The following is a 23,441-nucleotide window of genomic DNA, read 5'->3' as shown; positions in this document are numbered from 1 at the left end:
TATTTTGCACTTCTGCCTGCATTGGATGCTCTGGTTGGGTTCAGAGTTGGAGAGTTGGAGGAGCGGAGTTCAGCAAAATGTACAAATCTGTGGTAGATTTGTTAGTAGACATAGGTTACTAACAGGCTATTAAATTGCTACTTGCCTGTGATATGAGGATTGCTGGCTGGCAAGTTTAAGCTTTTTTTTTAATCACACAGCTTGTGAAGTGTGTGAAGGGGTAACTTGCAAGGCTGTACTTTAAAGCAGGTGCCTTGTAAATGAGAATGTAACTTGCACCTGTTACCCTGCAGTGTGGGGGCAGCCCATTCGTGAAGCTTATGAAACAGAACCACCTTTGCATTTTCACTTCATCCTAGAGTTGGAAATAGTAAAGGGTCTGTAAGGCAAAAAACAAAAATACTGCAATTAGGTGCAAAGGTCTATCTGCCTTTGCTACCAAAAGTTAAATAGATTAAAAATGGTCTTATTGGACATTCATTTTATTTTGTACTTGATATAGGCTCAAGCTGGCTTCTGAATTGTATTTTTGTGGTGTTAACGCTTTACTGCCCTGACCTGGATAGCTCCGGGCTAGCCCGATCTCATCAGATCTTGGAAACTAAGCATTGGTTGGCCCTGGGATGGGCAACCTCCAAGGAATACCAGGGTTGTGATCTGGAGGCCGACAATGGCAAACCACCTCTGAACGTCTGTTCCCCTGAAAACCCCACGGTGTTGCCATAAGTCAGATGTGACTTAAGGGCAAAAAATGCCTTACTAATAGTTTTCTCATTTAGTGAAATTGCATGTGTGAAATCTGCTACACATCATTTACATTAGATGCTAGGCATATTGGGTTAAAGATTTAGATCTGCACAGTAACAGCTATTTCATAGTAAGCTTCAGAGTACAGATTGGGCTACTACCACATTTTGGGAAGGGAGCTGGTATGTTGGTGTATTGAGAGTGTAGGATAGAGTGTGTGTGTGTAAAATACCATCAAGTCGCAGCCGACCTGGGTTCAAATCATCAGTGGGTTATAAAGCTCACTATGTGACTTTGGGCCAGCCATTCTTTCAGTCCACTTGTGAGGATGAGATGGTAAGAGGGGACAACCATTAGCTGTCTTGAATTTGAAGGAAATGTGGAATTAAAAGTGATAGAATTGGGTGTACCCTTTTTGAATTAGAGTCCTTTGAAAGAATAAGAGACTGTAAGCCTATGAACTCTTTCCTGGGGGGTAAGCCACATAAAATAAAATGAGCCTTCTGAGTAGACCTGAGTAAAATACACCACCAAGCTTGTTTTTCATTTAAAATTTTATGACCCAGACTTACACCATTAGGTAGAAAACTCTTCATAGTTTCTGCAGCAGAGAATGCCTCAAAGATTTGAATTGAGCAACCGGTACTTGATCTACTGAGGTTAAGCGCTAATCGCTTTCTACGGGAGCTGTAGGGCTCTGGACTTCTATACAACTTGCTACAGTAACGTAGTGCCAGTGTGCAATATCCTATATTCTCTGTGCATAATGATAGTCACGGAGCATTGCTGTAGAGTTTGGCACCTAATGTTTGGAACCTAAATCATGCCAGATTTCTACATAAGTAATTAGTATTTTCTTGACTCCATGTAATGCAAGTCATAGGAATAGGTTGTTGTGCAACTGGTTTTACCACTTTGCAATTAAATGCCAAGTAGACAGACAGTTAACTTAGAGCCAAACTGTAGTTAATATGCTTGCTAGCAGAAAAGAAGTATGGTGTATGGCTGATCTTTGTCATGATATAAGCACAACTCAAGATCTTAACCCATCAAGTATTGTTGAGAATGAGACAAGCTTTCATAAATGGTGCTGACTGTACAAAGGAGTCTATTGGCATGAGTCTATTGTAGTTGATATTGGTTGGGAGAAATGAACCAGAAATATTTTGGAAACTGGGCAGCACAAAAGGTGAAGTCTTCAGAGGACCGTATGATGTGGGGAAACCTTTGTTAGCAGGTAGCTCACAGATGGGTTGCACATAGGCTCCAATATCCCACAATAGCCTGTTTAAAGCTAAGTGTAATTTTCTTAAATTAAGGGTTGTCTGCCATACTGAAGACATTTATCCAATTGCAGAAGGACTAGTCTTTAGGTCTAATGTAACTAATCTTGATGAACCTGTGGGCACATCTGGAATTTAAAGAGTGGGGAATGGGCACCACCACAAAATAGTGGCTGTGTGGTTGGGTCCAATCACCAAATGTTGGGAAGTTACAGGCCAAGTGTATTAAGGTGGAGGCAGCTGTTTCTGAATGGGTGCTCTATGTAAACACAAAGGCGGGTTCTTCTACAACACCTTTTGCTCCAGTGAGATGGAGATAAGTCAGGACTGACTGTTTGCTTTGGGAAAGAAGCAAATGGGTGCCCTGGTGCCCACAGGCGCCACTTATGCTAAAAAAATATGTCCCTTGGTACTTAATATTTCTGCTGGAATAGAGCTCATAAGCATAGGTCTTAACTGAATGTTCTTAAATTCATTTTAGGGTCTGAAGATCAGCAGACCACAGTTCTGGGAGCACGCAAAGGAACATGGCAACTCAAGGTGTGTTGATTTATATCAAGCTGCAGACTGTCTTTGCTCTTATTTAAACAGTAGTCATCCAGAGTCTGCTTAGCATTTCTGGACAGTTAAAAATAGCAAATACTCCTTTGCCTAGAAATCAGAGCCACGGAATCTAGCCATTTTGGTGGCTTCACTGTATGACTTTCAGATTTACCCTAAACAGAGCAAGTATCCAGTCCTTAACTGCAGAGAAATTTTGAAGTTACTATCTTCTTTGCTACAGATTCAAATACATGCAGACTTTTGGGTAAGCTTCTTCATGCAGTATAACTCGATCCTTATTCTCTGACTAGACCATGCATCTTCTGTCGCTCCCTCTCCCTTAATGTGTCTGTTCAAATATATACTAAAGTTGCTTAGTTGCTGCTTAATACAGTCACAATCTTCTATCTTTTACCCACTTCTTAAACAGGAAATGGGCTTATAGATGTGCCTTGATGCTTCCAGTCACAGGCTGCTCACATTATAGAACACTCCATACATTCTCTCCACATAGAAAACTGTGAGGAGGATACTTATGACTACTTTTCATGTGAAGGGAACTTTCAGTGTGTGTGAGGGTAGAGAGGAGAGGGCTATCATGTGAGCACCATCTGGAGGGGTAGAATCTTGTTGCAGATCAGTTGCTCTTTCTTTGAGACTGAAGCGTCTATCACAAGCTAAATTAGTTCAGACTGGACACATAACCCTAATTTGGTATCTGTATTGGAGTATTAATATGTAACATGATTTCTACAAGATATACATTTTGCTACTTAAATAAAATCTGCTGGTCAACAATGGCAAATTAATTAGCCATATATTTGAATACTGCTGGAAGGTGTTTTGTGCACACTTAATGGAAAGCAACATCCTTGCTAGATTTAAAGCTTAGTCTGTACGTTAATAGGAGCCAGTTGCGTTTGTCTACTGTTGGCTAGGCTTTCTTGTTTAAATGTTTAGTGTGTGTGTATAATATAAAGCAGTATATTTTGCACTAAACTGACATCTGATGTCTTAGCTTATTTTAAAACGCTGGTTCCTCTTGCAGCAGACTTGATGGAATTGGACATGGCGATGGAACCAGACAGAAAGGCAGCTGTCAGCCACTGGCAGCAGCAGTCATATCTGGATTCCGGTATCCACTCTGGTGCCACAACAACAGCTCCCTCTCTGAGTGGCAAGGGAAACCCTGAAGATGACGACGTTGATACTACCCAAGTTCTTTATGAGTGGGAACAAGGATTCTCCCAGTCCTTCACCCAGGAGCAGGTGGCTGGTAAGTCAGATCCTGTAGCTTACTAACGGTCCACTTGTAGTTTGTCAGTTACTAGTCAAGTGTTTAATCATGTTTCAGATATTGACGGGCAATATGCTATGACCCGAGCACAGAGAGTGCGTGCCGCCATGTTCCCTGAAACGTTGGATGAAGGCATGCAGATCCCGTCAACACAGTTTGATGCTGCTCATCCAACAAACGTGCAACGCCTGGCTGAACCTTCTCAGATGTTAAAGCATGCTGTGGTTAATTTGATAAACTACCAAGATGATGCGGAACTAGCAACCCGTGCCATCCCAGAACTGACCAAACTGTTGAATGACGAGGACCAGGTATGTACATATGTAACTAACCCATCGTCAGTTGAATGTACTTTACAGTGAGTTCACGGGGAACTGGAAATTTGGCCATACTGGAAGTGTACTGTGTGCATGTTTGAAGTACTTTTGAATGCTGAAAACTCATACTAATAATGTATATACATTTTGTAGGTGGTGGTGAACAAGGCTGCAGTTATGGTTCATCAGTTGTCCAAAAAAGAAGCCTCTCGCCATGCTATCATGCGCTCTCCTCAAATGGTTTCTGCCATTGTCCGTACTATGCAGAATACAAGTGATATGGAAACGGCCCGTTGTACTGCAGGTACACTACACAACCTCTCTCATCATCGTGAAGGCTTGCTGGCAATCTTCAAATCCGGAGGCATTCCTGCTCTGGTTAAAATGCTTGGGTATGTGTCAGCCTCTCTCTCTATATAGCTTCTATTAATCTTTGACTGGCTGCTTGCTAATCTGGGCTTTTCTTTACAGTTCTCCAGTGGATTCTGTACTCTTCTATGCCATTACTACTCTACACAATCTTCTGTTACATCAAGAAGGTGCCAAAATGGCTGTTCGTCTAGCAGGGGGTCTGCAGAAAATGGTTGCCTTGCTCAACAAGACAAATGTTAAGTTTTTGGCTATTACAACAGACTGCCTTCAGATTCTTGCTTATGGCAATCAAGAAAGTAAGGTAAATACGTATTAAGGGTGAAGACTGCACAAGGGCATAGTAATATTAGACATTGCAACAGTGCCATTGGGACTGATGAGGGTAGTGCTGGCAATACATGGTCATTAATTCTGCTAGGGTAAGCTAAACGTGAACGCACCAATCTGTTCTTTTAAACCTGAAAATGTGAGTGATACCCTGTATCCAGGTATATCTGCTAGCAGACAGTAGCATTAGTACCAGCTGTGCTTGACTTTTGTTTGGAGAGCAACACATTTGTCCTCTTACAGCTCATCATTCTAGCAAGCGGTGGACCCCAGGCTCTAGTGAACATCATGAGGACTTATACCTATGAGAAATTACTGTGGACCACAAGTAGAGTGCTGAAGGTGCTTTCCGTCTGCTCTAGTAACAAACCTGCAATTGTTGAAGCTGGTAAGTTTTTTTACATCTAATGTTGGTGTGGCATTCCATGTCCTTGAACTCCAGACTATAACTGAACCTGCAACTTCTGAATGGGGAAGGGTTTCAGACAAACTAGCAGAACAGCAATATCAGTTGAATCCGGTCTCTGTGGTGTGTGTACGCTCATGCTTGTGCGTTCTAAGTCTAGAAGGCATTCTAAAATGAAATGGCCGTCCGTCTTGAGCTTTTTAGGGATCCTGACTGTTTAGGTGTGCATGTTAAATGATAAAAATATTCCTGACCAAACTGAAGCTTAAAGAACTTGAACACGTGAAGCTGCCTCATACTGAATCAGACCCTTGGTCCATCAAAGTCAGCATTGTCACTCAGACTGGCAGTGGTCTTTCATATCACCCACTATCTCATTCTTTAAACTGGAGATGCCAGGGATTGAATTTGGCACTTTCTGCATGCCAAGCAGATGCTCTACCACTGAGCTATGGTCTTCCCAAGATGTACTAGACAAAAATATTTTTCCATGAGTCACATCCGAGTTACATGCACTTCAAATAGAATTCCCACTTTCCAAATTGGTAGCATTGAAGGGTGGTGTAGTGGTGGGGATAGTGGTCTAATGGCTAGGTTTAATATAAAGTCAAGAGCATAAACGTAAACATTTCTTGATTTTTCAGGTGGGATGCAAGCCTTAGGACTCCACCTAACAGACCCAAGTCAGCGTCTTGTTCAGAATTGTCTCTGGACTCTTAGAAATCTCTCAGATGCTGCAACTAAGCAGGTAAGAATTGAACTTGAAACGTACCTACAAACCTTACACAGCACAAGGATCTTTAGTTTGTGACTGAAAGTAAGCAGTATGTATGCAAGTAGATATTGTAAAACAGAATGTTTAAAAAGACGGCATCTTAAACAGCTTTTCTGCTTGAAATGTTGAAGAGTAACTGTTAGGATTGTGCATAATCTCACTCCCTGACACTTCGTGGTTGGCTCCACCTCCTGAAGCCGCCATTTTACAGACGTGGCCGCCACCCTGTGTCAGAATTCCAAAGGCTTAAAAAGGTTGGGGACCTCTGCTGTATAGCTTTTCACAATATGCATTGTGCTACACAGAACAGTACCAGCCATTCTCATATTCTAGTGGTGGAGCTGATGCTTACTCAGCAAACTTTAGAATACTTAAGCAAAATGTTGGCAAGGAATGTGTGTTAGATAAGTGTGTCAGACTGAACTTGGTGCTAAAGTTGAGGTGAAAACGGGTACAACTGACTTTCTTCCTGCAAAGCAAGTTCATCCTATTCCACAGAATCCTGCAGTGCTGTTTCCCACGAGACGCCTTCCACTGCTGGTTGAGCGTCAGTCTTTCTCTTACCCTCTCGCTTGAGGCAAGCTGTTGGTATGTTAATACGTGCCCTTTTTAAGCACCAAGAGGTCCACTTGTTGCCTTAATTTTGGGTGGGGGGAACAGAATTGAACTTCATTGCTGTGAAACCACTGAGGGGGAAAGGGGAATTCTGATGTCATAAGGCAGACTGCACTGTATTCATCTGGCGTTTGGTTTACTCAGACTTCTGCTTTGTAGGGGATTATAAAGTACATTCATGTGTGTCTGCACTCCCATCAGAGTGCTCAAAGGATTACTCGCTTTGAAACAGGTAGCTTGTGGAAAATACTGCATATGTCAAATCCGCATTCATTGTAAACCTCTTGGCCAAGCTCTTTAGTCAGGTAACAATCTGGGGGGTGGGTGGGGGTGCATTTTCAGTAGGCCCTATTAAATTGGATCTCTTAAAGAAGGCCGTTTCATATTTCCCATTTAACTTGTGGTCTGCCAAGTCACTCTTTAGAAATACAAATTTACAGACACAACCCACAATAAACACTTAGGGTAATTAGAAGCTGTTAAATGAGTGCATGTGAACCAGTAGCTGGCAAGTTATGTGAGGGGCGGGGGAAATGGATCCTAAAAAAGCTAATGCTAAGAATGCCTTTTTCCTACAGGAAGGTATGGAGGGTCTTCTGGGAACCCTTGTGCAGCTTTTAGGATCAGATGATATCAATGTTGTAACCTGTGCTGCGGGTATCCTTTCGAACCTTACTTGTAACAACTACAAGAACAAAATGATGGTGTGCCAGGTTGGTGGCATTGAGGCTCTCGTCCGCACAGTCCTTCGGGCTGGTGACAGGGAAGACATCACTGAACCAGCTATTTGTGCACTCCGCCACCTCACTAGTCGGCATCAGGAAGCAGAGATGGCCCAGAATGCAGTGCGTCTCCATTATGGACTTCCAGTGGTGGTAAAACTCTTGCATCCACCATCTCACTGGCCTCTAATCAAGGTGAGGCTTCCTTTAATGATCAGCTGTATGTTGAATCCTATTGTGGGGGATAAGGGGGACAGCCCACATACAGTTTTCCACCACTGTGAGATAGTTTGAGGGTGGGATAAGATTCAAAACCATTGCAGTCCAGGATTTGTTTTAGCTGTTTGAAGCTGGGTTTTGGAGTGTCCTTTATGTCAGAAATAAGGTTCCTAACAAAGTGTTCTGTAATTTCAGGCTACTGTTGGACTGATCCGCAATCTTGCTCTCTGTCCAGCAAATCACGCCCCTTTGCGTGAACAAGGTGCCATTCCAAGACTAGTCCAATTGCTGGTTAGAGCACATCAGGATACCCAGCGTCGTACTTCAATGGGAGGCACTCAACAGCAGTTTGTGGTAGGTGGTGCATATTGAAGAGTGGCAGCAACTTGTCCAAGATGTCCCTCTGCTAGGCAAGCCCTGCAGTGAGACTGTATAGTGTGGCTGTGTGCTGTATTGATAAAATGATGATGATACTGTAGCTGTAATTGATGTGAGGCTAGTTCTCCATCATAATGGGCAACCAGTAAAAATTTGCAATGGTGCACACTTAAGTTGAAGTGTACCCGCTAGTTAATCTTACCACTTTATACAGCATCTATTTTTAATTGTAAACGTAATGTAGGTTAGAGGACAACTAAAGTATGGTGTATGCTGCTGGAGAACAGATTCTTTCAGGATTAGAGCAGTTTTGCTGCAACTGAATTTCAAACCCCAGCCATAATCCTTTTTCATAAAATTTAAGTTGGAAAGTTCCTTATGGGAGCAGTGTTGCTTGAAGTCCTGCAGCTTAGAAAGTTCAGATGAACCCTGAAAGATGCAAACTCAGTTATCTCTGTGGAAAGGAATATGCAATGAAGAATTCATGAAATTTTATTTCTAGCAAAAAGCACTTGCTCTGATCTCTAATACACAGTTAATCTTGTACAGGAGGGTGTGCGAATGGAGGAAATAGTTGAAGGCTGCACTGGAGCCCTTCATATCCTGGCTAGAGATGTCCACAATCGTATTGTAATAAGGGGTCTAAATACCATTCCACTGTTCGTTCAGGTAGGTTAATGCTCTTTCGAAGAAATACTTCAATAGCTGTAATTAAACTGAACAGCATAATAGATAATAGAGGAAGCTTGCAAAATAACTAAACTCAGCTATAACTGCACTGTAGTGGTCTGTTCCTCTGGGTAGGATATAACAAAGTTTTATTCTGCTGCTTGCATTTACACAGAATTATAGAACTCGTTACAAAGTATAAATCCTGATTTGTGCTTGTCTAACTTGGCCTTAAAATCTCTTAAGCAAGAGGTGGCCAGGAAGAAAGAAAGGCTTTGACATAATCATTAAATTCTTGATTTTGAAAGTTAATTGCCCTTACCAATTAATTTGATTACTTTCTGAAATTGCTGATGCAGGTTTGGGTTAAAGGAGGTGATGTTGACCACATTATTTTGCCTGATAATCCTGTTTTTCCCCCAGTACTTTTGCTTAACAGCTTATACATCTGAAAACTTGTCTTAGAGTGAATGTTCTGTTCTCTCCCCCCACCCCTTTTACCCAGCTGCTGTATTCCCCTATTGAGAATATTCAGAGAGTGGCGGCTGGTGTGTTGTGTGAACTGGCTCAAGATAAAGAAGCTGCAGAAGCCATTGAGGCAGAGGGAGCAACAGCTCCACTTACAGAACTTCTCCATTCTAGGAATGAGGGTGTGGGTAAGTGGAGTGGAGTGAGGGGGTGGTGGCTGGGTTCTGTTCTCAGTTTCCCTGCTAAAATTTTACTTGTCTTTGAACAGCAACATATGCAGCTGCAGTGTTGTTTAGAATGTCTGAGGATAAACCACAAGACTATAAGAAACGGCTTTCAGTTGAATTGACCAGCTCTTTATTCAGGACTGAACCAATGGCTTGGAATGAGGTGAGTGATTCTGTTCGGTTGTTTTTTAAGTCTCAATTTAATACTGTCTTTACTTACAGAATTCAGGTTGGACATTAATGAGTCAGCAGCTGGCTGCTATTCAGTGTTCCCAGCTGGCAAAAGGTGTTCTGACTTGACTTGAACACAATTTGATCAAACTAAAATTCAGCTAACTTAGTTGCTGCTAAAGCGTCTGATGTAGTTATGCTGGAGAAAAGAAAATTCAGTATTAGGCTTTTTTATTACAGTTGCAGCAACAGTTCTTGGTCTCGAGCAGCACTGGTACAATTCTTTTTAAGCAAAGGCAGCTTGGTCACATTATTTGTCTTGCTACACATGAGACTTCTTGCAAGGCAGAAATGCATGCAGCTTCTTAATCTTCATTGTAATTCCTGTCACTGCTAAAATGCACCTATTGTATGCATTTCTACTACCAAGTGGCTGTTAGAGCAAACTTGTAGAATTGAAGGGAACACTTTACATTGGGAGTTAATTTCTTGCCCTCTACTACAGTACTCAGTTCTGTACGTATTTTCTACAGACTGCTGATCTTGCACTTGATATTGGTGCCCAGGGAGAACCTCTTGGATATCGCCCAGATGGTACGTATAAATTGTTCAGTTGTCTGGTAGCAAAACAAATCTAATCAAAATTCCTTTAATGGAGATTTGAAAACACATTATACTTAAGCTCACTCTGCCATCTAATCTGTTACTTGTACTGTTAAATGAAACAGTGACACTCAACACGTCTTAAACAGCCTCAGTGAGACTACCTCACCAAGACATTATGACTTGCTTGTTTTCTAACCCTTGAATAATGCGTGATGTGGTGTTTCCTTTGAACACGTACTGATTGTGAAAATGCTTTAAAGGCTGGTAAAAGGCTATAAGTGCCTCTGTGTATTAAGTCTATATTTTAGTTTGGTGTGCACTATAGAAATGTTGGGTTTTCAGCCGTATGCAGACTAATGGCTTGGCTCAAATTGGCTTAAATGTTCCTGATAGCAGCATGCTTTATTGGCACAGTCATACAAATGTACTTAATGGCCCGCCATTTTGTCCATACAAGTTCAGCTTATAAAATGTAACTTCAAAGTGGCTGGATTGTAAGAATTAATCTCACACACTGATATTGAAGCTTCCGGTGCATCTAACATGTTAACATGCTTTTTTCCCCCCTCTCCTCTGCCACCCTTAACTTTCATAGATCCTAGTTACCGTTCTTTCCACTCTGGAGGATACGGTCAGGATGCCTTGGGTATGGACCCAATGATGGAACATGAAATGGGTGGCCACCACCCTGGTGCTGACTACCCAGTTGATGGGCTGCCAGATCTAGGACATGCCCAGGACCTTATGGATGGGTTGCCTCCAGGTGACAGTAATCAGTTGGCCTGGTTCGATACTGACCTGTAAATCGTCCGTTAGGTAAGAAGCTCCCCCCTACACCTTACCTACCAAACTGAACTTGGCTGGCAGGGAGGGAATGGCTTGAGTGGGTTGGTCTGTGCTTAGTCATAGGTACAAGTGTCAGGCTTGCAGTATCTGCACTCAAACTGACTCATTTATGCAATCTGTGAACGTGATTAACTGAGGCATTCTGTGCTGCAGGCTTGATGCAACTCATTAACATGAGTGACCATTTCTGTGTTTTTTAACACTGACTTGTTCCTTATTTTTTTTCTCCTACACAGCTGTATTGTCTGAATGATCTTGCATTGTGATTGGCCTGTAGAGTTGCTGAGAGGGCTCGAGGGGTGGGCTAGTATCTCAGAAAGTGCCTGACACACTAACCAAGCTGAGTTTCCTATGGGAACAACTGAAGTAAACTTTTTGTTCTGGTCCTTTTGGTCGAGGAGTAACAAATGGATTTGGGGAGTGACTCACGAGACGAAGAATGCACAAGAATGAATCACAAGATGGAATTTATCAAACCCTAGCCTTGCTTGTTTAAAACTTTTTTTTTAATTTTTAAAATCTCTGTAATGGTACTGACCTTGCTTGCTTTGAAAGTAGTTCCCTTTTTTTGCAGTAACTGTAGGGTTTTAAAGTCTGTGTTTAAGTTATAGTGAATACGCTACAGCAATTTCTGATTTTTAAGGATCGAGTAATGGTGTAGAACACTAATTCATAATCACTCTAATCGTATTCTGAAAAGTGTAACATTGTGTAGCCTTTTTGTATAAAAAAATTAGACAAAATAGAAATGGTCCAATTAGTTTCCTTTTTAATATGCTTAAAATAAGCAGGTGGATCTATTTCATGTTTTTGATCAAAAACTTTATCTGGAGATGTCTGGGTAGGGGCCAGTAAGAACAGTTGTATGGAACCTTGTATTGGACAGCTTACCAGTTGCCTTTTATCCCAAAGTTATTGTAGCCTGCTGTGATACAGATGCTTCATGAGAACAGTTATACAAATGGTTCAGAATTAAAGTAAACTTTTAATTCAGTTTGTGTCAAGTTATTTCAATCGATCTTTTGATGTGTTTAAATAATTGATTTAAAGCAGTGGTTTTCAGTTAACAAAATGTGGTTATTTGTGCAGCAATGCGTGCTCTATGCAATAGGTTAGTCAATTCGCATTTTAGATCCTGGTCAGATATGGTGAAATAGAAGTTTAAATGTTGTCTTGATACTCTGCCAGAGAAAAGTCTTGAAACAATGGGAGTTCCTTTCCCACAGCAATCCTTGTTGCCTGAGCACTGCTTGGGAACAAATGGGTTCTAATCTGCATTTTAGGTGCTCCTCTACCCAGCCCAGTTTTGCCAACGTTTCGGAAGTTTCTAATACTTGCTGTTTTTAAAGGCTCAAAGAAAGCCTCGTTTCATCACTTTTGACTCAAGACAATTGAAAGGCCAAGTAGCACCCATAGCGAGTGTATGGTACAGAAACCTTCCTGCCTGGAGGCAGAGAAAGTCAGCTGTGGCTTGTACATACAGCGAGTTCCCTTTTTTCAAAACCTCCAGTTGTCATATCAAACCAGCTTTTCTTTTCTTGCTCTCTTACACACTATAGGGTATCAGCTTGAGTGTAGTTACATTAAATATGCCTGGGGACGCTGCCGCTAACCCTCTGATTGTTTTGAGTTGGATTGCGTCTGACAAAGGGGAGCTTTGACTCTTGAAAGCTTATGCCTGAAAAATGTTGTTGGTCTCTAAGGTACTACTGGACTATGGCCTAGGTGTTACACTGTAGCCTTAGGATATTACACACACACACACACAGAAACCCCTCCGCATTTATGGTTATTCTCTTAGATTGGTACTGCCATAACCTATTGTGGAGGCTCTAGCTTATCCAGATCTGGAGCCCTTGCATGTAAAAACAGGACACATAAATGGCACAAGTTGCTTCCAGGGACCATCTGCTAGCAAACTGGGTCTGGAACAAACTGAAGCAACAAGGCAGTGAGCAGCAACATTTTATTAGGAAATGTGATTTTATACTGCAGATCTCAAGCAAATTTACAGCTGTTCAGTGGCATCAGAATGAGGCTTGATGGTATTCAATTTTCTTCAGGATTTCAGAAGCCAAGGAAGCAATTAGGATATCAGCATGGGAGCTAACAAAAGGAAGGGAAAACCCAACAGTTAGGGAAATATTTTTAGTTAAAAGACTCCAAGCAGTTGCATTATTTAGAGAATAGGAAGTATGTTCAGGCTACATTTCAAATATTTTTAGGAAGGAGGAAAGATTTTATTCAATCATCAAAAAACAGCATCTCCATACTACTTAATCCATTACTCCTGCATCTAAAAACTGGTTTTACAAAAGCTCAGTTATGTCTAGGAGCTTGTTTTTATCTTTGTCACTTTGGGAAAATTATTAAATACATATTAATGTATAAGTATCAAGTGTTATGCCTGAACAGATATGCTCCATATCTATAAACCCCTTACTGTTTAGGTGGCACCAATTTTATTATAGTTTCTGCCTACATCAAAAATTTATGTTATATGTCTGACATTGGCATGTGTCTTGATATTGCCTATGTATTCCCCATAAGTCACAAATCAATTCATTAAGAAACCAAACTCTAAATGTCGATAACCTGGTCCTCATAAAAATGTACTCAAGTAATACAGGAAGATACTCCAGCAGCCCTGCTATTGAAGAAGCAGGCTCCTTCCCAATAGTGCTAAGTTAAGTCTTTTCTTCCTCTTGGATGTATGAGTCTCAAGAAACACACACTCCAAAACTACATCTAAGCCATAACTAAGTTTTACCATAAATGCATTGTTATTTAATTGTAAATCAGAAAAGTACTCTTACCAAGAGGCTCAGTACCAATAAATAAGCCCCATGCACTAGCTATTTCAAGCAGAACTCTAAGGTTACACTCCCACCCACCCACAGGGAAAAAACGAGTATGAGGGCTTCTTGTGCACTATCAAACACAGAAACATTGTCAGAATGTAGTTTTGTTCCCTTGCCATAAGAGGAATTCGACCTGATGAGCTACACGGAAGCAATGGAACTCTGCAGCAAAAGATGAACCCAATTAGGTCAGTGGCCATAGGTGAGTGGCACAGATGTGCAGCCGCATTTGTGCTGGCTGTGTGAGCTGATGAGCACTAACCTCCACATATGGCTATGTACGTATAACACTGGTGTTAGATAACTGGTTTGCACAAAGTGCAAAGCCTGATGGCCTTGGAGACCCACAGAAATTCTTCCAGTGGTACAGGGACAGGAAGCTGCTACTCTTACGAGAAATAAAGAGCCTTGGAAGAATGTCTCCAACAATGTTCTGGATGGAAGAAACAGCACATTTCTTAATAAAAAGAAAGACCACCCTAACGCAGCTTCTAAGGTGTCTTGTGCGTGCACGTGCGCACACACAGCTGGCTGTGAGGATAAAATGGAGGAGAATGAGGTAAGCTCACTTGGGTGCCCACTGGGTATAAATGAAGTCAAATGAATAAATGTGGGTTAACAGTACGGCTGCTTTATGCAAGAGATGAGAGACCTCATTGCCCTTCTTATCCTTGCTTTGTAGTAACTGGCAGTGTCTCCCATGTTCTGAAAAAGAATGGACACTGGTTGAAAGGAAAAAAATATAAGAATAAGGAACTCTCAGCCAGGTTAGGTAGTCTCGGCCATCAAACAGCTGCATCCCAGTTGTGAGAGCATGCCATAAAGCTATGTGGATGATGTGCATCTATTTTACTGACCATTTCTATCTGCAGTGGAAGCAAAGTCTATTTCTGAGAAATTGTCTTCTGGTATTGCTTATTAATGTAGTTTGCTAGCAAAATACATTACAATCATGACTATCAATTCAGGTCAGTTTGTATTTAAGCTTATTTTACAGTTGAGAATCTGGCTCAAAGAACTATTGCTCAAGGTCATTAGCAAATTCATGGCTGAGCAAAGTTTTTTAAAAAAATATTTCAATAATATCTCAAGCTGTGGTTCACAGCTTCAAAAGAGACCAACAATGAAACAACTGCTTAGATTCTCACTGTACAAAGAAGAAACGGGTTGAGTGTATATGACAACTCCAAGGTCCTTCAATCTACTAGACCATAATGATTGTATTAGAAGTTCCATAAGAAAACACATTGATTGTCATTTTTGAGACCCTGAAGCCATTTCTCTTTGTACATTGAGAAAGGTTAAAAATAAAATGGCACCAGCTCAAACAACCAGGAAGATAATGTTGACATAGGTTGCTATATTCTGTGTCGAGCTCTGCCCAGGATATTGGGATTCACACTAATTATTCCAGAATATGTATTGCATCCCATGACAATGCCTTCCACAGAATCAAGCATAAGGGTCCTTACGTGGGGGGGAGGGGTTCACAATAAATGCATTTAAGCAGGCACCAGGCCTCAATTCCATCTCCCATGTGAGAATGGCAGCTGCCATGGGTGTCACTGCACTAACATTTGCCTTCTGTTCCAAAAAAAAAGACATGGTAGATGACTGCTCAGCTATGTAGAATCTTAAGTCAGCACAACCCCACTGTCCAGCAATTCTGAAAAGAAAGCGTGTGTAGAAGGCTTGTAGAAGACACCAATGGGTTGAATGAGTTGAACTTCAGCTGCTGTATTCTCACATACTGTCCAGCCTGCCAGCTGCTTTCCACGCCCCCACCGTCAGAGTAAGGTGGATACCAACCACAGGCAGGGTTTGTTTTCAGCAATGGCATTTCACCTACGGAATGCCCTTCCCCTTGAAGCTTGCCTGGTGCATAGGTGACTGGAGTTTAACGCATGGCCAATTTGTCTCGCCTTTGTGCCTTAAAAGTAGCGAATTCCCGTGGTCTAAACGCATGACCGTCCGAGGGCAGTGCGATTTAAGCAAAACAACAACAACCCGGATTAAGCAATCCCTGGTTTCTAGCGATCTTTTCGGTGCTAAACCGCTACTTTTTTTTTATTTTGCTACATTACCGGAACGCCGGCGTGCGTGTAATCGCACAACTAGCCCACTACTAACCTTTTGTTCAAGCTCCCAGCCCCGACAAACAGCTGAGCTATTGGTGAGCAAGGGCAGGGCAGGTGCGAGCCGCACTGCTGGCTAGGAAGGGAAGTGACGTGACGGGGAAGGAGAGCTCCTTTTATGGACTTCGGAGGGAGGGCAGAGGGTGGAAGGGGTGGAGCTTCTCTGGCCTGAAGAGTAGCCAGGGAGGAAGCAGGCTGTGCCCTGGCTGGCTGAGCATAGAGCCACCCGGGTAGCCTCCGAGGGAGGGGAAAGCTCAGACTCTCCCTCGGACTGGTCTGAGGCTGAAGAGGCGCCTCAAGCCCCGACCCTCTCCAGGCCAGACAGACGCCCCCCCCGACCAGCCCTGTAGTGGGGGGTGCTTCACACCATCACGATGGTGTCCCGGAACGCTGGTGTCCCAAGAAAAAAAAGGGAGAATCGGCCTTTGATTGGATAACCCCTCAGCCAATCCTTGGGCAATGACACGGCGGTCACTCCATTACTATCCCACATTATATGGGTGGCTCAAACGCATGGGGAGCCTCCAGCAGCTACTTGCTTCGGACTTATAGTGGGATGGACTAGCGTCATGAGTTTGACTATCCTGTCTCAGAATAAAATATTGTGAGATAAGGGAGGAGCGAACCAAGAACATTCTGCCCATGCGTTAATCCCCTCTCTTTGCAGCAGGCCAAAAAACCTGCTGTTTACCGAGGCTTTTAATTAAGGGGCTGATCTTTAGCAACGTTTTTATTGTGTGCTTTTAACCTGAAAGCTGTTAAATTCATTTCAAGCTGCTCAATTATTTATGTTTTCATGCTTTGGATGGGTTTTTAATGCTGAGTTTTAAATTACAACTTTAAATATTTTACAGTTTTATTGGGTTTTATTTTGTAAGCCAACTTGGGCAGGTTCCCTGGAGAGGTGGCATAAACATTTTCTAAACAAATTTAAAAAACCCTTCTCAGCATTGCTGCAGCCAAAGTGTTTTGGAGAGATCTGTGAATGTGTCCAGGGCTCCAAGCTGTTACTTCCCCAAAAAGAAAAACAGGGCACATCTTTTCTCAACTCTATGTCTGAAAGGGTTTCATGCTCCCCGCTACCATTTTTACCCAGAAGGAAAAGGAGCTGTTTTTGCTAGCATGCAAGAACAGTATACCCGTATCTGGTTATGAAGAGAGATGTTGTAAAAAGAAATTGTGTCACCCAGCTCTAACCAGCCACATCAGTGAATCAAAACAAGATTGCCCCCCCAAAAAAATCCCTACTAGAAAGCTTTGAATAAAAGAGTTTAGAGGACAGTATTGTGTAGGAAGGGGTGGGCTGGTAACACAAGAAGCTTGTACTGTCTGAGATTATTATAGAGAGATGAAAGAGGAGGGATGCGCATATAGCCTGGAAATTCCAGAAAGCCTTAGGGAACTCACCTGCCAGTTTGGGCCAATTTTTCTAGCGTGTGAACAAGAATATCTCCGTCATTCTTCAAGCTTTCAGTGTGTTTCTCATTAGAAGTTATCTGGAATCAAAGGAATAATTGCCAAAGGTTTAGTTAGGACGACGTTCTTCATCAGGTGTGTGTGTGGAGGAAATAAATAAGAATTCTACAAAAATTAGCCAAACAGTCTGGTGCTAAGCTTCCCAACCCTTTCAATTATCCCAGCACCTTCTTAGAATCCAGAAAGCTGCCACTTTGCAAATCTGCTGATCTTGCTCGAGGCTAGCTCCCAAAGCCTCCCAATTGGAAGAGTTTGTTATCTGTGTGTGTTCTTTATACCTGTATTTGTTTGACAGTTCACAGAGTCCACCAATGGCTTCAATACAATGGGTTTAGTTTTGGTGCAAATAATATAGCATCGCCACCCAAACCCCCACAAAACACATGGCGGAAAAAATCATGATACAATAATTCTCTGTTGGAAAGCAGGAAAAGTTAGTTCTTTCAGCTTTGCAGTTATTATACATATCATGCAGTTATTATACATATCATGTATAATAACATGAATGGGCTTGTATAAAATCACTGCTGTTGGGAGATAGCTTACAAAACAGCAGAGTACTTGTATGCATAACCTGTCAGAAATTAAGTAGCAAAATTATCTTCCCAACTATGAACGATTAATTTGTGGAAGGCTCTACAGTGGATTGGGATTGGAGAAGTGGTAACTTGACCTTGTAAATCTTGTACATCTCAAATGTGTGTTATTACTGTCGTTAAAGTGACATCGTTTTCATGTTTCTGACAAGCATAATCATATTATTTGCGGCAACACTGAGAAACGATATATTCTGATGGCAGTCAGTGAGATGACACCAGTGCTGCTTAGTTGTCTTTCTGATGGTCCAATGATGCTTTCTAACATGGGCCTGATGGAGAAGGCCAAAAAGGGCAGGAGTCAAAACTGCAAAGGAACCCAAAGACAATCTTTTCATCTTCAATTTTAACTCTATAGGTGGTATAATGTACATCTGGAGATGGCTTAGCTCCATGAATACATCAGGGCTTGGCTCCATGAATACATCACTACATGTTCACAGGGCTGCACATTAGAACAGTATACTTGCATGAAGAATCCACCACATGTATGGGAACACCCAAGTGTGTACAGGAGCATCTGTGGATGCAACCAGCCTTTACATCAGGGTCTTCTTATGTGCTTTGTGTTTTAAGTGGATGTGTCTCAACAAGCCATTTTTTTTACACGTATTATCTTCTGCTTCACATATCCTTAAACATCACACCACCAACACTAATAATGGTTCAGAGACTTTCCCCTTACTTTTACCAATTTATTGTGATGAGTTATGAGCGCATGTTGAATTCTTTTATAATCTGTACCTGTTCCCTTAATTAAAAAATCATAATTAAATCTTGCAGTAGTGCCCATTTACTGAGACTTAATAACAATTTCAAAATGACTTTTCTTTATGAAGCTAATAAAGCACCTTACAGCAGTCCTCTGTTTAATACAATTAAACAAAGATAGTCATAAAGAACATAATTCATATGTAAATGTCCTAGTTAGTTCCTAAAACACAGAATAAATGCACAGGTAATACAGTGCTTTAATAAAGAAATTTAACATGCACTGAAATGCACAACATAAAGAAATCCATGATTAGAATTTTTTGTTATTGTTCTAACAATCTGTGTGAAGTTGGACATTTGATTTATCTTCCAATTTTTGTCAGATTTGATTCTCAGAACAAGATTATTAAAAAAACATCAGGCTATATTCTGGGTTAAAAGGAAAGAGGATGGTCTTGGCTTCTCTTCTTAAGGTTCATGTCTCCACAACATGAACTCGTTCCCCCTCCCAATTAGTCACAACTTGAAGTTTTCAATTTACAAGAACCTTCAAAATCAATTAACCTGAGGAATGAATTACTTTCATCCTTTTGAAGGAGATGGTTTTCTCTGGCCCCACAGCAACTTCAATTAAATTGGAAGTTTGCTTTCTGGATAGGAAAACTGTGTGCTAATTGCAAGATAATACAAAAGATTGGCTGCAAAATCACAGCTTTTTTGGTCCAAATGCAATTGTAACTCATATTTAACTACACATTACATCAACTGTGTAATTGAATAACAACAACATGTAAAAGCAGATGAATTTAACTACATTTGGTGCCATGATTATTTTCCACAGGTCATTAATGATTACACACAAAAAAGCAGACTATATTTCCATTATTTTATATATCCCTTGGGAACTTTTTGTTGAATTGTCTTGAAACAGGACAATCTTAAAAAAAAATGCTGTTTCTTTCTTGAAGGCACTTCCCGAAATGATACAAGTTATCAGCTTATTCAAGTTCATGATCTCTCTGATTATGTCAAACTGATTTGTGTCACACGTGATTGAATGTGTGGATGGAGGGGTACAATGCTAACACACTGCCACTTTTTTAGTATGAGACTGTGTCTCTCCTCCAATATGTTAGCTCACCATGTCAATTATATTTTAATGGTTTTAAAATGTGATTTTTTTATCATGTCGGTTTTAAATTGTTAGCTGCCTTGGTGGCCTTTGTAAGGGCAGAAAGGCAGGATCATTCATTCTGCCACCTCATATTAGTAGTCTTAACATTAAACAGATGTTTTCCAAATTAACTTACAATGGAATCACCCCTACCTATGCAGAAATCATATCCTTAATATGGAAGAATATGGAACCTGATATATTATAAGAAAGAAACCCATTTTCAAGTCCAGGCATTTTTAGCTTCTCTTTGCATGTACATTCACCAAAGGTATAAGAGAGCTTTGAACACCTGTAACGGTTCAGAGAATACACAAAATTCATTGGGATTCTTTTGCTGCTTCCACAAATGAAGGCAGTTTATAAACGAATGCTCCTAAACATGTGCTTAATGCTTTTCCCACACACTGAATAACGACAGCGTCTTCCCTCACATGTGTCCAGACTAGAGCTTTAATATCAGAGGGGGTGTCTTGAGCCCCAATGTAACAGATCAACCTCCTGACTTTCTGGAAAAGCCCAGTGAGCTCCAGTTTCTAAAAGATCCTCTCCGCTAGTTTCAATAGCCATGGAACCATCTTGACTTGAGAGACAAACAGACAGTGAGCGTATGACGAAAGCAGAGCAAGCTGAACAAGTTCGGTTGCTCCTGCCAATTTATGACTCGCACCAACAGGCCTGAGCAGTGATGATGGGCCTTTTAAACCAGAAGTCAGCATGATAAAAGCACAAGGGCTCCAGGTGTTCTTTGGCAGGCAACTTTACAGACAAGTATTATGAATAGCCTCAGACAGGTTATGAAGATGTGTAATCTTCAGATCTCAGCAAATACATGTTGCAACAACCAGCTCCCTTCAGCAAATAAATACAAAAGCCAACATAAAGGAGCTTACATTTCAAACTCTAAACTTACTTTCTCAATTATGAAATGAAGAAACCTTTTTGGAGTTTGAAGTCATTTACAGTTTATGCATTCTGAAAGTCAGTGTTTTGAAGTCACTAGACCCGCCTAAGCCCACTTCTTCAGATGCAATGATTGGATCCTCACTATGCAGTCACTGCAATTGGGCAGTAGGGCGGGGAATGAAAAGTGAACAGCAGGGCCAAGGGGCCATGAAACGCAAGAACTATGGAGTGAATTGTAATGATATAAAATTCAAACCTAATCAAGACACATGCAGAGACCCTTTATTAAACTAGTTAATGGCAAGTAATGGGATGGAGAGTCCCAGGTCTTGCTAAAATAGTTAACTCCTGGAACCAGTCAGAAATCTAACATTAAAAACTGCAGCGCTGTATTCAGAAACCAGCAGGACAACATTTCCACCTCCCTTGCCTTCAGCTGACCCACACTACTGCCAAGCCCCATGGTCCTTAGCTCAGGATCTGACTGGCAACAGACTCCATTCTCTACCCCAGCTTCCACTCTCTTAAAGACACAGGGATCCAGCAAGATCCTCCTGCATCCCTCAGGGGGAAAAGCAGCCCCAGTGGAATCCTGGCTATCTTAATTGCCTGTTCCATCCCTAAAGCAGTTTACACAAAAGCCCTATTCACAGAGACAATGGACTGGGAGGGGGGTGGATTGAGGGAATGCAAATAGGGATTTTTTTTACACAGCCCCCCCACTCAAAGCTTTATGCTGTCTTGTCTTTGGAGATAAGCAGCTGTGTTGCCTGTGCTCAGGTCACCCCATGGTCCTTATGGCTCCCTTCCCCCTGCAACTTGATAACAGCCATTCCTGGAACGGTCAGCAAAACAATTAGGGATGAATTCACTGAAAACCACATGCCTTCCCCCCCCCCCAAACAGCCACCGCCTACAATGCTATTAAAAGATTTCACCTGTGTGCTTATTTTGTGAGTGGAAACAGGTGGTAGGTGTGTATGCTCTTCAAAGGGCAAAAAAGAAAAGATGTGAGACCAATGCCCAACAAGATGGCAGTACCAGTCAACAAAAAAGGCAAATCAATTGATAACTGTTCATAAAAGAACTAGGGAGAGCAGTGCCTCATTTGTGTGTGTTAAGTGCTGTCAAGTTGCTTCCAACTCATGGCAACCCTATGAATCAATGTCCTCCAAAATGTCCTATCTTTGACAGCCTTGCTCAGATCTTGCAAATTGAGGGTTGTGGCTTCCTTTATTGAGTCAACCCATCTCTTGTTGGGTCTTCCTCTTTTCCTGCTGCCCTCAGTTTTTCCTAGCATGACTGTCTTTTCCAGTGACTCTTGTCTTCTCGTAATGATAATTTGGGATCTGATATTTTCCCATGTCCTGACAGCAAAAACTGGAGGGCACCTTACTAGACCCACTGTGGGTATCCCCCAGGAGATGGTGTTAGGCTGAGTGTTACATTAAGCCATTGCTATGAAGGAAATCAAGCTCCCCCTGACAACAACACTTACTAGCATCCTTTGTTCAGAGTAAAGTGAGAAAAGAAAGCAAGACAACAACATACTATACTACGGCATGTGTGTGGCAGAATGTGTGTGGCCTTCCAATGGATCCTATATATATGAACGCTTAGGAAACTGATATATGAAATTCTCCACAGAAATGTTGCTAATATTATCTCTTTTGGTTTCCACTGGAATTCCACTGGCATTGCACATTGGCAGGAGGTCAATGAATTTCTCTCGAAGCAAGAACCAGCGACAGATTACAGATGGGTTGAACCACCTGAGAAATTTCACTAGTCTTCAAAATTCCTATTGCGTCTTTTAAAATTAATTGGATATTCTACTTGAAGAGGCATGACCCCCCACCGTTCACTTTGAATTTCACTTTAGAGAAATTTTTCAGCCTGAATCTAGAAACAAGGCTGTCAGAGGAAGTGTGTGGGCCAAATGAGATTTTTGTAGCCAAAAATGTAAAGCATACCTACATATTTCAACATCAAGAAATTAAACACACAAGAGAAGGCCTTTATCTATATTATTATTCTTTAAGTAAAGCGTTTTTTCATTAAGCAGCCAGCTAAAATGGGATCTGTAGGTTTTAAAATATAGTTTGCTTTCATAATTTAATAGTGTGATAATTGGAAAGAAGAATCTTCTGGCTTACATACAAAGGTCCTGCTCTCTCTTTACTTGTATTGTGGTGTTCACTGACACATCATAACTGATATGATTAGTTATATCCTCCAGTTGTAAGTCAAGGATATTTCTAATTTTCCAACAAGAAGCAACAGCCACAAAGGAAAGCTTGGAAGATAACACTTTCAAAGGAAGTAATTTACCATCATAATAGAATGTACGATATCGAGGCCACAAAACTGCCTTGCTTGCAACAGTATTCTCTGGACCACCTGGCAGGGTTTGGAGTAGGAGTCATTGTGCTGCAGTAGTTCTTATCTATTGGACAGATTTATAGGTGGTGGAGACTGCTGCTCCACCCCATGAGAATTGTCCTGTGGGAGGCCACAAGATTCCATTGTCTGCTTCATGCAGTTGAATGTTAACACGTTTAACATCTGCATTGCTGGGAGAGACTGAATGG

At 41.4% G+C, this 23,441-nt stretch overlaps 2 protein-coding genes across 4 annotated transcripts in view; one reads left to right on the top strand and one right to left on the bottom strand.

Annotated features, from left to right (window-relative positions):
• Positions 1–2,511: 2,511 nt before the first annotated feature.
• On the top strand, positions 2,512–11,981 carry CTNNB1 (catenin beta 1). Of its 3 annotated transcripts, none has more exons than XM_056857994.1 (16): positions 2,524–2,570; positions 2,740–2,838; positions 3,622–3,849; positions 3,928–4,181; positions 4,341–4,579; positions 4,659–4,860; positions 5,130–5,274; positions 5,937–6,040; positions 7,261–7,599; positions 7,819–7,977; positions 8,551–8,670; positions 9,176–9,326; positions 9,407–9,528; positions 10,070–10,130; positions 10,738–10,958; positions 11,225–11,981. In XM_056857994.1, exons 3-15 carry the CDS (start codon positions 3,630–3,632, stop codon positions 10,944–10,946), a joined length of 2,325 nt encoding a protein of 774 aa, XP_056713972.1. In that variant the 5' UTR covers positions 2,524–2,570; positions 2,740–2,838; positions 3,622–3,629; the 3' UTR covers positions 10,947–10,958; positions 11,225–11,981. The 3 variants fall into 3 exon arrangements, with proteins under 3 accessions (XP_056713971.1, XP_056713972.1, XP_056713973.1); XM_056857995.1 differs by having other exon boundaries at positions 2,533–2,570; positions 2,755–2,838; XM_056857993.1 differs by lacking the exon at positions 2,740–2,838 and having other exon boundaries at positions 2,512–2,570.
• Positions 11,982–12,996: 1,015 nt separating this feature from the next.
• ULK4 (unc-51 like kinase 4) overlaps positions 12,997–23,441 on the bottom strand; it is a 207,008-nt gene continuing 196,563 nt past the window's right edge. The window contains 3 exon segments of the mRNA XM_056857060.1: positions 12,997–13,032; positions 13,034–13,094; positions 17,392–17,480. Coding sequence (XP_056713038.1) covers positions 12,997–13,032; positions 13,034–13,094; positions 17,392–17,480 — 186 coding nt within the window.

Source organism: Euleptes europaea, chromosome 11 (assembly GCF_029931775.1).
Source record: "Euleptes europaea isolate rEulEur1 chromosome 11, rEulEur1.hap1, whole genome shotgun sequence".
Classification (NCBI taxonomy): domain Eukaryota; kingdom Metazoa; phylum Chordata; class Lepidosauria; order Squamata; family Sphaerodactylidae; genus Euleptes; species Euleptes europaea.
Note: the sequence above shows the minus strand (reverse complement) of the source record. Positions and strands in the feature narration are given on the sequence as shown.